The sequence below is a fragment of the Ixodes scapularis genome, unplaced genomic scaffold, assembly GCF_016920785.2.
Source record: "Ixodes scapularis isolate PalLabHiFi unplaced genomic scaffold, ASM1692078v2 ptg000105l_1___fragment_1__unscaffolded, whole genome shotgun sequence".
In the NCBI taxonomy this organism is placed as follows: Eukaryota; Metazoa; Arthropoda; class Arachnida; order Ixodida; family Ixodidae; genus Ixodes; species Ixodes scapularis.
The window spans coordinates 96,829-109,784 of NW_024609912.1; the positions used below are offsets into that span (position 1 = coordinate 96,829).

General features: G+C 46.9%; 2 protein-coding genes across 2 annotated transcripts in view; both read left to right on the top strand.

Moving 5' to 3' along the window:
- LOC115330727 (inner centromere protein A) overlaps nt 1–6,687 on the top strand; it is a 35,261-nt gene extending 28,574 nt beyond the window's left edge. Inside the window, exons 12-15 of the mRNA XM_029992721.2 lie at nt 69–119; nt 209–498; nt 2,988–3,106; nt 5,380–6,687. Coding sequence (XP_029848581.2) covers nt 69–119; nt 209–498; nt 2,988–3,106; nt 5,380–5,570 — 651 coding nt within the window. The 3' untranslated portion in view covers nt 5,571–6,687. The remainder of the gene's footprint in view (nt 1–68; nt 120–208; nt 499–2,987; nt 3,107–5,379) is intronic.
- Nucleotides 6,688–6,739: 52 nt separating this feature from the next.
- On the top strand, nt 6,740–9,513 carry LOC121833955. The gene has a single exon (XM_042287670.1). It carries the CDS (start codon nt 7,173–7,175, stop codon nt 9,084–9,086), a length of 1,914 nt encoding a protein of 637 aa, XP_042143604.1. The 5' UTR covers nt 6,740–7,172; the 3' UTR covers nt 9,087–9,513.
- The last annotated feature ends 3,443 nt before the right edge of the window (nt 9,514–12,956 follow it).

Below are 12,956 nucleotides of genomic sequence, written 5' to 3' on the forward strand. Positions count from 1 at the left end.
AGCTACGCAAATATTGCTTGTCTGCATTGTGCTTGGGAGTCCCCTGACAGAGGTACTCTACTTTTCAGGTGCCAAAGAACCCCAGAAACCACGGCAAACAGGATGCAGATGCAGCCATGGTTTGTTTGTTTGTCAATCGAGTCGCATTTGTCAAGTCTCCTTGGTCTCGTTGCACAAAGTACAGACAGGAATCCTTGCTTTCCCGCAGCTCATCTTCGGCCAGCCTAACACGAGCCTATCTCAGAAGGCGAAGCTGAACAACAGTCTTCAACAGCAGGCAATGCTGAACAGCCTGTCAAAGAGCTTCAAGAGCCAGGCGTCATCTGTTGAGGGGGACTCGGCCCCCAAAGCACCCGTCGGCGTGCAAGCGGGCGAGAGCAAACCTAATGCAGCTGCAAACTCTACATTCACAATGAACTCTACGTTCACCGTGGACGCTGTCTGCCCCGACACACCCGTACAAAGCAACTCCTCCAGGCCAAAGTCTACAGCGACCAGGTGCTTTCATTATTCACTTTTGTTACTTCCGTTCACTTCGTTGCATTGCTGCGGCAGTAGAACCTGATTTGCATACTTTGCAGATGTGTGTCGTTGGGCCTTACCTTCTGCTTAAATAAGCGAGCGCAGCGAGTGATTATGACACCAATGTGCTTGCCCCGCTATATTTTGCCAAAATATGAATTTTTGCCAACAGTGCTAAAATGTAGTTTAACTTTACTACTATTACTGAAAATAGGATAGCTTGGGCCCTGCTAGATGGCCGAATCGTTGCAGCGAGTTTGTGCGGATTTTTTAAACTTTCGGTTGGTGCCTAAAATAATTTAGTGCTCGATTTGATCTCTAAATCGAACACCGACAGTGCTCGTAAATCTCGCAATATTTCTTGTGTTAGCGGTCTGCTCAGACAGCTTAGTTAGCTTTGAGTGCGCTTCTCACCATGCTTTAGCGCACTGCAGCGAAGCGAGGAGTGTAAAGTAGGCATCGCGATTTTGCATGCCTAGCTTGCTTTGCCGTATCACACATGCCTGCCAAAAGGAAAGCCGTCCTCCAAAGTGAAATGCCACGCAGGCTGGCATTGAATATATGACGAAAAAGAAAAGAAAAGGAGGAAGAGCAAATTTTGTGAGTATGTACGTAACAACCCTACCTTTCAGTAAAAATTTTGGAATAGAACTGGAGCTAGTGTGTATGCTACAGTTCTATGCTACAGTGTGTATGCTACAGCAAACCTTTTTCTGTCGATTTTTTTTTTATTTGAGATTTATCAATGATACTTGAACATGGTCAGGTTTGTATGGGCTGTTCTTTAGGTTTTCACTTGTTTCGTTTTCAGCTTTACATATATAGGTCCCATCTGTGCGATGACATACCGTATTTACTCGAGTAATAGCCGTACTGTTTATGAAGAAGACCTAAGGGTTTGCTTTTCCGCGGAGCACGCGGATTGCCAATCACCGCGATCGACAGCATGATTCCAGCTGCTTACAGGACAGAGATAACGTCTTCGCTCGAAGATACCATCTATGAAGATTGCATTTGTATGGAGAATCGTGTTCTCGATATGGTTATTCGTTGTTATTTATGCGCAACACGGCGATTGGCTGTATGTGTGCTTTGTGGGAAAGCAGAAGCAACGCCCTTGTTCATAAATAGTGTGGCTATTACTCGAGTAAATACGGTAGTGAGTAAAGTGGAATCTCGTTCATTTGGACCTGATGGGTACCAAAACTTCATTTGAATAATGCAAAGATTGAATTATCAGAATTTTCCTTCCTAGAAACACATATAACGGGACCTGCATGTTAGTTTGAATTGTCCGCTAGTTTGAATTAAGAGAGTTTGAATTAACAAGATTTCACTTAGTATAAATTAAAACTAAATTACCTGGGGCACTTGCTGGAAGCTTTCGAATAACTTCAATGAACATCTTTATTGTTCTCATGCTAGTTCTTGTAATCGTAAAGTTTTACACAATGTTGCTGATCATGACCAAACGGTAAAAGCTTCGCTTTTATCTTAAGAATGGCAGTTTCCTTACAAACATGGCAATTTGTTGGGCTTCCTGTGGTTCCGTGGGATCAAAAAGTATAAAAAAAAACTGTGGTAAATGGTTGCGATTGAGCTGGCAATGGGAGCAGATTTTCTCTCCCCCCCCCAAACACGCAAATCCTTCCTACTAAAAAAAAATAAATGGGCGATTTTATTTTTTTATCTAGTTTCAGTGGCAGTTTGCTTATAACGATACCATATGTGACGATGTACTGCTTATAATTATCAGTTTCTAGAGTTCCTAGATTGAAATGATCAGTTTCTAGTCCAGATACGATAATCGGCTATAACGATTGAAATTTCGGGTTTTCTCTTTATCGTTAAAGTGAATTGCACTGTACTCCGTTTCACCTTGTGGTGGACCGCAGCGGACGCTTATAGTCATTCGAGCCAATCCAGTGCCGCGGACGTATCGCACGACTATGCACATCGTTGCACTTCTCTCGAAAGTCGCGGGACACTGCCATGTGCGCGGCGTTGGTGTTGGCTTCGACGACTCCTAGTGTCCGCTGCAGTCAGTCGCGATTTGAAACGAGACGTGTAGTCGCCGGCAAAGTGAGAAGGGCAGGGCGCGCAAGACGCCAAAGTGGTGTCGAAGGCAGGATGCTCGTGCTGGAGGCGGGACAGCCGAAACTCCTCCCTGCCATTCTCATTCTGTCGGTGGCCGTAGCCTCTCGCTTCTCCGGAGGGCGGTCTTGACGACGAGCTTCCTGGGGGAGCAGCGAAGCAGCGACCTACATTCTGACAAGACGCTTTGCTCGCAGGTGTTGGCAAAACCGAATCTGGGCTGCTGCCATCCTAAGTGTGTGGCGTAGTGATAGAAAGAACTGGGTGGTACTCGTGACTTGACTTGTTCTGCCTTGTTCTAATTTTTTTTTGTGTGTGTGTGTGTGTGTTTTGCAATGTGTGATTAGCTATGACATCACGCCCCACCGCAGCGAGCTTCCTCCGGCACCGAACAAGCATCCAGACAACTATGACATAGAGGACCTCGATTCGGGGGACGAGACGGACGACGACAGCGAGCCGCACAAGGAAGTGCCAGCCTGGGCAACATGTGAGCACTCCGTTCTGGTCCAGTTTCGTCTGGCACCTTCACGGTTGAGTGCCAGACTTTAGCAGTGCCATAAATATCCTTTTTCTAATCTTCTTTTCTTTTTTTTTTTTTCTTTTTTTTTTTTTTTTTGCAGACTGTGTTTTGGGGTTTGTTTCCAGGGCTTTGGCATTGTAAAATGTTGTAACAAAGATTTGATAACATGGCTAGCTGTTTCTGCGAAAGACTGTCCCTCGGCAGGAATCGAACCAGTGTTCAATTGCTCCGCCCTCAGTTATCCCCAGTGCTAGCGGGGTGGTGGCTCCTTTTTTTTTTTTTTTACTGAAAATGTTTATTTGCATGTTTGCATACAGGATTACAATATTGAAAAATATGTACTGTAGGGAGCTGATATGACACCCATGCAATGAGCACGCACTTCCTTTCTCGGCTGCTGTCCCCCTCATTCGCTAGCTCCAACAGGATGCGCTCCTGACAAATTTTAAAGGGCAACTCCGGTCAGTATTTTAGTTTTTGATTATGACTGTTTTTAGCTGGAGCTGTGTCCCTGAAGTACAAGGTATGATTTTTGTTTCAACATTGTGTGTAGTTTTATAAATATCGTGGCTCAATATTTGGTTTCGGACGTCTACGGGATAACCGAAGCTATCTGCTAAAAGGACGGCGACAATGATTATCTGCCGTATAGCCGCGACATGAAGTCACAAGGGTGCTGCAGTACACGGTACAACCAGTCAACTGCAGCTCCACCACTATGTGACGTCGCAAGGGTACTGCACCAGTGTCCCTTGACTAAAAGCTAACTTGCTTGTCACCCGCTAAAGAGCAGCTGGTCGCATCTTTAAGATCAGTTTTAGTGGAGTATGTGGCTTCAGTTTGATGTAATACTTCAGCTGTGATCATATTTCGTGCCATTAAAGCGATGCCAGTCATTTCGTTTAGTTTCATTTTTGACCAAAGTGTCCCTTTAAATTGCTGATGGTGCTGCTGTGGCAGCCGCAAATACAGGATCTTTTCTCATGGTCTTGAACGAATGTTCTAGCTCGCGTGCTCTCTGGCCTGGACCGTCCTTGCAACTCTTTCGCACTACCGACTCAACAATGCATTAATCGTTTTCATCTTTTAGTTATTTTTTAATGCTTCCTATCCGCAGTCGATATATCCAATTTCACCCACCAGTTTTGCTATGGCGCCGCAGCCGCTATGGATCGGGCGACTTGTCTTCTTGCACGTGGGCCAGCCCCGCCGCAGCTCTGCGAGTGGAGCACGGGACATTGCGACCGGTCTCGTGAGCTGCCGCATGGCTCTTGTTAACTATAGTTACGGCGGCCACATGCATGCTCCCAATGTTCTTCAGTATTGTTGCATGCGCCAAACAGTTGCCGAGATTGGTCTGTTAGCTCCGGCTGCAATGCAAAGCATTGCGTGCTGAAACCAAATGTTACTTGGTGACAGTTTCCTTCCAAGTGATCAAGCATTATGATGCTCATGCGGTAAAATGCCGAATAATGAGTGGAGAAGACTGTGTCGGATAAGCACGAAATATTTATTCGAACCCCAAATAACTGGGTTAGAAATTATGTTTTTTAACGCGCCACCAAGTTGGTTGCACAAGAGTCGCAAGAATGGCCCGGGTCTATCGGCAAGCGAGCTCAGCCACTTGCCCAGAGCAATGGGCGAAGGTCGTGTGATTGCGCCTGCCGGAGCGGCATCTACCGCGGTTTAATTTGATTGAGAGCACGTCGCATTAAAGCGAGCTAACGAGAGGGACAGCAGGCAAGAACAGACCTGTGTGCATGTCTCGGCAGCAGGCGCCACGCCGTCGGGGGGCATGGAGACACAATTAGGTCGGCGCTCCCATGTTATCCAGACTTTTGTTCCCAACAATAAATGTGGGTGTTTCTAACGTATTCTACGAGTGCAGTGAAGAAAAGACAAAGGCGACTACCTACCTTTAGGTCTACCAACTAATCATTCTAAACGGAGCGCGGCATTCCGACGTGCCCGCACACTGTCGTCTCCTTTCCCTCAGTCTCTCAGCACGACGTTGACAGTATTGCAAGAAATTTATCCCGCAAATACATCAGCCCATGGTAACGAACACGATGTGCATTGCTCTAAATCAAACAATTTTGTGCCCGCATAATATTTCCAAAACTTGCACTTCGCAAGATTTGTGAAACCTTGAGCGCGCGAAAAATAAATTCATTTACGGTATTCGAAGAGCAGCGAAGTCACCCTCTGATCACCTGCCTGCTTTGTTCTTTGCTCTGCAGCTCTCCCACTGTCCAGGATGGTAACGGCGCAGCACCGAGCTCGCCCGGCCGGTTCTCGTATGTTCGGACAAATCGAGAACCCGAACCTTGACAATGTGTTCTCTGTGTCGAAGAAGTACTTCCACAAGAGGACAAGCTCTGCCATCTGGGCCACCAAGGGGCATCAACAGTCCTTCTCTGTTGCCACTTGAGGCACCTTGTATAAACGTGCGATTACTGGTCACAGCGCAACGCGCGAAAGAGAAAACAAGTGGAAAGGAGGTTGACTGCCCACTAAATCGCGTCTCGCGCCGTCAATATTGCTCTAAAAACTTTTTTTAAGCGTATAACCAATTTTTTGACACGCGTGTCCCAACGAAACTGTTAAAAGAAAATGTTTCTTTTCAGGTGCCCTTTAAACCGCTTTTATTATTGTGCGTCCATCTTTTACCTTATGAACAACTAAAGGCTGCCTCAGCACGTCCTTTATACTATTTTATACTTCTGGTTCAAAAATATATGCGTTCGATTTTTTTTTTTCCCCCTTTTTTTGCTTTTGTATGTGTCTGAAGTCTCTATGCAGTGCTTGTAGCTAGATGACAATAATAAAGCATAAAATTTGGCGCTTTGACTAAGTTGGAGGAACACTTAAGGAGCATTACCTGTAACCAGGGATTTAAAGTGTGTTTGAAGGAACCTTTATTTGAGAGGTTGGAAAGTGAGTAGGGCAGTTTCTATCCGTTCAAGGTGGAGCATGAACAGACTGAACCAGAGCTTGAACCGGTTTGGAAGCCGAAGGCAACAAATTAATCTTTGCCTTCCCAGTGTGTGTATGCAGGAGTGTAATGTTTGTGCAAATAATTTGTGGATTTCTCGGACTATGAAGCAAATGGATCATGCTAGCCATAAGGTGCAAATTTAAAAGCCACTTTAGGCCACCTCTACACTCTGAATTGTTCAAAGAGTGGGTTGAACGTGTGTTGACTGCCTTAGGCATATGAATCGAAATGGTGAGGCCTTCCTTGTAGACATTGGCAATCCGTTTCAACTCCACCTTCAAAATTGTGGCATTGGCTGCAAGCACCACATTTCTACCACAAATGCAGAAAGTGTTCAAAGGTGCATTTGTCGGTTGGTTCAAATGCTGTAAAATATTAACTATCACCTCAAGGGGCAGTCAACAGAACACTCTTGTTTCGGATTGTGTCTGGTTTTAGTCGAGCATTTTAGGCCTTGTTAAACGCTTAAGGGGGGACGCGGCTTTCAACTTGCAAAAAATTACCAAAAAATTGTTTTTTTTTAAGTAAAGTTTTTTACTTCTATGGTTCACACTTTGTGCGTTTCCGAAGTTTCTCCGCTGAAAACCGTTGCGAAGTGCCATACTAAGATACTTATATAACCCGAGCTGACGAATTATTGGCGCGAGTTCACGAAAAAATGGCATTTATTGAAGCGCCATATCTCCGGAACGGCGCCACGGAGCGCCGCCATCTTTGTATTGATGGAAAGCGCGCTTCATCGCCTTCGAAGTTCCCGCGTCGGCTGCCCGCTCCGTGGAGAAACAAACGCATAAAGAGCAAAAGTTTCAAGGCCTCTCCGACGAAAATGGCGGCTCCTGGTTGGCTTTCCGCGACACGTGAGCGAAGCGCAGCTTGCCATTGGTCCGCTCCACCGTTGCCCCTAGCAACCAGCGCGCTCGCCGGGGACGATCGTCTGCTCTTCGCTCGCCGCGGTACGCATCGCGAGCTCGCTGGCGTTGGAAAAGTTTAGTTTTCGTCAATCGCGCGTTGCGTTTTCGGACCGCCCCGACGATCATGGCTCGACGATCTTTTAAAAAGAAATACAAGACAGCGCACGCTTTCGGCAGCCGCAAGCGGAAATCGCCGATGCGTAAAAAGAAGACTCGTCCGCTGGCTTCCAAAAGTGAGTCCTTTGTTGACGGGCAGCGCGATGCTGAAGTCGACGCGTCGCCCAGCACATCGGATGCCGTTGCGTTCGCGGAAGAAATGCCATCAACTAGCAAGGGGCATACCGTTCTTGCGCATTTACAACCACGCTTCGGATCACCAGAAGCGGCCCGTGAGCAGGCCACGGCAGTACAAGCGTCGCTTAGTTCCATGTCAGCGACGGAACGCAAGATGAAGCTGTTTGCCGAAAGCGAGGAACCGGCGAGCGCGGAAAAGTGTGAAGAGTTTTTAGTCGTTCAAGTCGCAGCGATGAACGCACTCCTCGCGACGACGCCGTGTGAGCAATGCCTTCAGCCGGGGCTTACGGTGGTGCCAGGTACAAGGCACGGGCTGGCGACAAAGATGATCCTGAATTGCGGAAGGTGCGGCGCCGTCGCGAATGAGTGGACATCGCCGCGAAGAGAAGGAGGCCGGGTCTTCGAAGCAAACCTTAGGTCAATGCAAGCGATCAAGAGCATCGGCAAGGGGTCAACAGCACTGACAGACTTCTGGTCTATAATGAACGTCTCCCACCGAGGCCTGCACCAAAAGACCTTCCAGAAACACCTGAAGGCTGAGTTCAAGCCTGCCGGCGATGCCGCGTCAGGAAGTGTATTTTCTGATGCAGTTGAGGCTGTCCGTAAGGTCTATGCAGAAATGGACCCTTGCTTTACAAAAAATATTACTGTAGTCTATGATGGCACCTGGATGACGCGTGGCCACACATCCCACATTGGTGTCGGCACTGTGATTGAGTTTTACACTGGCCTGGTGATTGACTCTGTCGTTTTGTCAAACCGGTGCCATGGTTGCTCCGTGGGCCCAAAAGAGGGTGACAAGAAATACATCAAGTGGAAGCAATCCCATGAATTGGAATGCCAAAAGAACACCAACGTGAACTCGGGGCGTATGGAGGTTGAGGCAGCATTGTTGCTCTTTGGACGCTCGCTTGCAAAGAACGACCTGCGGTACACAAACATTGTTTGTGATGGGGACAGCCGAACCTTTCTGGCACTTTCCGATGACAAAACCTATGGTTTCATCGAAATCACAAAGGAAGACTGCGTGAATCATGTGAAAAAAAGGATGGGATCAGCCCTACGTGCCCTAGTCACCAAGAGCAAGAAAGGCCAGCCCCTCGGAGGAAAGGGTGGTCTGACACAGAACCTCATCAAAAAGCTGACGAGCTATTATGGCATGGCTTTGAGAGAACACTCCGAGGTTGATGAAATGCGGAGAGCCGTCATGGCGACGTTTTATCATATCAGCTCAACTGATGCAGAACCCCACCATGAACTGTGCCCACCGGGCTCTGCAAGCTGGTGCAAACATAGGGTCGCAGAAGCCAAGAATGAGCCTCAGCCACCTCACAAATACCACCTGGCGAGGCATGTTGCAGATGCTCTTCTGCCTGTATACCAACGCTTGTCCGAGCCTCATCTTCTCGACCGGTGCAGGGGGAAGAAGACACAAAACGCCGCCGAAAGTCTACACTCCGTAATATGGTCAGTGCTCCCCAAGGATGAGAACGCTTCTTTGATTGCTGCAGAGACCGCAGTCAGTGAGGCCATTTGCAGGTACAACTCCGGCACCTTTCATGCCTACGTGGAGTTTTGCTCCTCCCTTGGCATCAAGCCTGGGCACCACGCACTGCGCAGGGCAGCAGAAAAAGACTCCATGCGCATGAAGAAAGCATCTAAAGCACATCAAGCAAAGGGTCAGAGGGCCAAGCGACACCATGCTGCAAAGGACACCAAAGACTACAACCCTGGTGCCTTTTAGTGTGCTACAAGCAACCTAAAACTTTGGACATCATTTTCTCGGAACTGTCTTTTTACTTTTCTGCTCAACTTGTGGAGCACGTTTCTTAGCAACCACTTTGTCTATTTTTATTCTGTTTGTTTCATTGTGATCCTTGAACTAAGGTGCAGGGCATGACATTCCTTTTTTTTCAAGTTAATGACTTTTTAATTTATTATGTAGTCACATGTTTGCATACCAGGTGCGCATTTCGCAACCAGGCGACAAAAAACAATTTTTTTTTTACGTTAGGTAAAGAAAAAAAAATCAAAGAATGTCTTGACCTGTGATACACATCTGTAAGTGCATTCAAAGTTCAAGAAGCCTTCTTTTTTATTTTATAAGCCCTGCAGGCTCTCCACCAGGTGCAAACAAGAAAAAAATATGATAATAAAAAGTTCTTGAGATATCAAGCTGATATTTTGGTGGATATGTTACAAACGCATTTGGAGTATTTGTGCCAATTTTCATCAAAATCTATAAAGAAATAAGAAAGTTTCTGTCGAAAGCGTTTCTGTCGAAAGCCACGTCGTCCCTTAAAGGGACCATGAAATGACTTTTTTACTTTTTCCAGATAACTTTTACATTAAACCGTCAATGTTCACTGAATGCCGAACAGGCATCCGTTTTCGTCTCGGTTTATTAACTTCTACACAAAAAATTAACGAAATATCGACTTTTTCTTGACCGCAAAAGAAGCCGTGACGTACGCTGCTTCCGGAACCGGAAGTTCTCTCGGCGGTAGGAGATGGGAGCGTTAGCGGCGACGAGTTGGGGTGCGCCGGTAGGTTTTACTGCGCCGATGTCACGGACGTATTTTCTGACCATTTTTTTAGACCACCTGAGACTGGGTGGAAGAAACACGACGAACGTCTGCGATGCGGCGCCCACCTGAGACTGGGTGGAAGAAACACGACGAACGTCTGCGATGCGGCGCCCACCTGAGACTGGGTGGAAGAAACACGACGAACGCTGCGATGCGGCGCCTCTCATCGCCGCATCGCAGCTGAGCGAAATTCAATGAAATACGTTGCGCTACAGCGACAGCATGGGACTAGTCCCATACACCGGTATGCCTGTTGGGAAGTGCAGCGAGTCTTCCGGTGAAGACTTCAGAAGTCAACCCAACTGTCATTGTTGGTAAAAGGCGGCCAGTGTCAGTCGTTTGCAAAGCGACGTAGATGGAAACAAATTGCCGCGGCGTTTTTCGCGGTCTCGGAGATGCAGGAGCGAGCCGACGTTAAAAAAGATACGTTTGAACTACGAGTGTCAGCAAGAGCCACGTAAATACCTGTTCACACTCGGAGCGGACGCGCGCGTTTGATGGAAGTGCTGTATTCGCGCTGTTGGTAAGCGCTTCGGGACCGATCTTTTACGATTGCAACTCGATACTGACGCGACACTCGGCAAAGAAAGGTTGGACCGGTATTGCACGTATACCTCCCACGAACTGTTACAGCTCGACAGTGACGTGCAGTCTGTCAGAATAAAAATGGCATACCAATAACAAAGAGTACATACCGTGTTACGAAGGTAATCCATACAGCGTTTATTTCAGCTCTATATCACACAAAACAAGGAGAGAATCGACGAGGGTCTCTTTTCGACGAGTGTTCGTCAACACTGCCTCGGAAAACAAGGGGAAGAGATTGACCTCACCTCTTAATCTAAAATTGAGGTCAGCGATCAAACTATAATACGGGAAGGGTCCACAAGGGTAGCACGGGCATATTCCATTCAGCACGCCAGCCGGTCGTAGGCAGGCAGACGGTCTTGCGACGAAGCAACGCTGCGCCGAGTCGGAGTGCCTGCTAGGCCTAGCTTCGTCGGAGCGGGATTCGCGGCTGTTGTCGCTCTTCTCGGGTGTTTGTGGATCCAGCGTTCTTGTTCGTCGTGGTCTGTTTTAAGTACATTTTTTTTCTTGCTGCTTGAAGTCGGCACGCGCGAGATGAACACATAGAAAAATAAACGTTCAGTCAGTCAGAGTTTTGAGAGGAAGGAAACCAAAGGAAATAACCGTTCTAACTTCAAAGTCGGCCAGTGCAGTGTTGCCAACCTATTTTTTCAAAATACCCCACGCCAGCATCCAGAAAATCCTACGATACCCTACGAATATTTCGTATTACCCTACATTCTACCCTACGAGGCAAACCTTTGTTCAAATAATGCTGTTGCTTGGATCATGCTTATATAGGGTAGTATTAATACAGTACAAAGCGATAGGGCACGCATGCACGCGCATACCTGGGTTATTCTAGAACACCATGCTTGCATGCGCGCTGTGTAGCATCAGCACAACAGTGTTGCTTCGAGCGCACAGACATCCCCAACCAACATGTTTAGCTGATTTGTCATCAAATTAAAAACTGGGCCATGTGGGACCAGCACTCGCGGCGGCAGACAAGGCGGCTCATTACAAAAGGAAGCTAATCGGAACGGCATATTAGCTTATTTTTTGGGTGAACCGCCTAGGGATTCGTCAAACTAAGGTAATATTTAGACAAACTAGGGTATTACACCGGGGGAGGATAGGAAACCTGCGGCTCTTCCGTATTCGCTAAAGTGTCATTCGATGAAACGTGATGGCTTCGACTTTGTTCGCTAAAACGTCGTTGACCCAAATGAACGCCTCTAGTCCCAACTACTTGCGCAGTCGGTAGACAGTCTTCAAACTGCTTACCGACTGCACAACGTGCCGGGAAGCTCCGCGGGAGCTTTGAAATCAGTTTCCGTACTCGTCAATCATCCGTGATCAGCGCTCTATGGGCGTGGTAAGGAGAGTTAATTGCAATGCGCCATAACAAAAAAAAGCGCCCAGTACGAGTGGTAGTCCCCGCTGTGGTTATTTGCAGCATGCGCACCTTACGCCAGCGCGTAGAAAAGTCCAGTTGAACAGGTGGCTGCTGGTTCTGGTGGGCTCGGCCTGGTTCCGCCCGCGGTGCCACGTATTTCGCAGGTGTAACAAGGGCCGCCGGATGGACCAGAATCATCAGAAAAAAAATTAGCGGGAACATTTCCACTGGGAAGATACCTCTTCTGGCTCCAAACTCCATATGCGCAAGTCCACCTCCTCCCACCTCTCCCACTTGCTCCAGGTTTCCAAAACTTAAAAAAAAAAAAAAAAAAAAAAAAAAATCGAGGGACTTTACTCCAACTTGGCGTGTGGTGCACTCTGTAAGCACTGTGGTTAGCACGTCTCGTAGCTTGGATACTTTCGTTTTGCATGATGTCGTGGTGTGGCAGCAAACGGGTTGTAAAGTTATGCAAAACTTGCACATCAGCTTTTTTTTAAAACTTGTTTGTATTATGCTTGCCGTTGAAGAAGCAACGTCTGCAAATACCCTACTTTGGCAGGGAAATGGCCGGACGGCCCTACAACCCTACAATGTACCAAAAATGCCTAAAATACCCTACAAGTAGGGTAATTACCCTACGGTTGGCAACACTGGGCCAGTGTTGCCAGATGGAAAAAAAAAAGTCAGCAGATTGATCCCCAAAAAGTCAGTAGATTTGCACAAAAATCAGTAGATTCCACGAAATATGTGTTTTGCCATGTTTTGCTATCTCCATTAATACACACTTCAAAGAAATAGTATAGAGTAAAAAATAACATGGTAATAAACACAAATAAAAATGAAAGAAAAAAACAAGACCAGTTCTCAAGTAAATTTATATGAAGGACAAATTAAAATGACACCATAAATGTTTTTGTTTTAGTCATTATTGACTGTTTCGAGGATTATTCTTTAGAATCGAGACTGAGGCACTTTTGGGATCACAGATGAAGGCGACAGTGCGACGTTCACCTGTCGCTATTATTGAAACAAAACCGAAACAAGACGCTCCGGCAAG

What these genes read in the sequence shown, in the direction of transcription:
- LOC121833955 (XM_042287670.1), top strand. Translation starts at nt 7,173, where the DNA reads ATGGCTCGACGATCTTTTAAAAAGAAATACAAGACAGCGCACGCTTTC.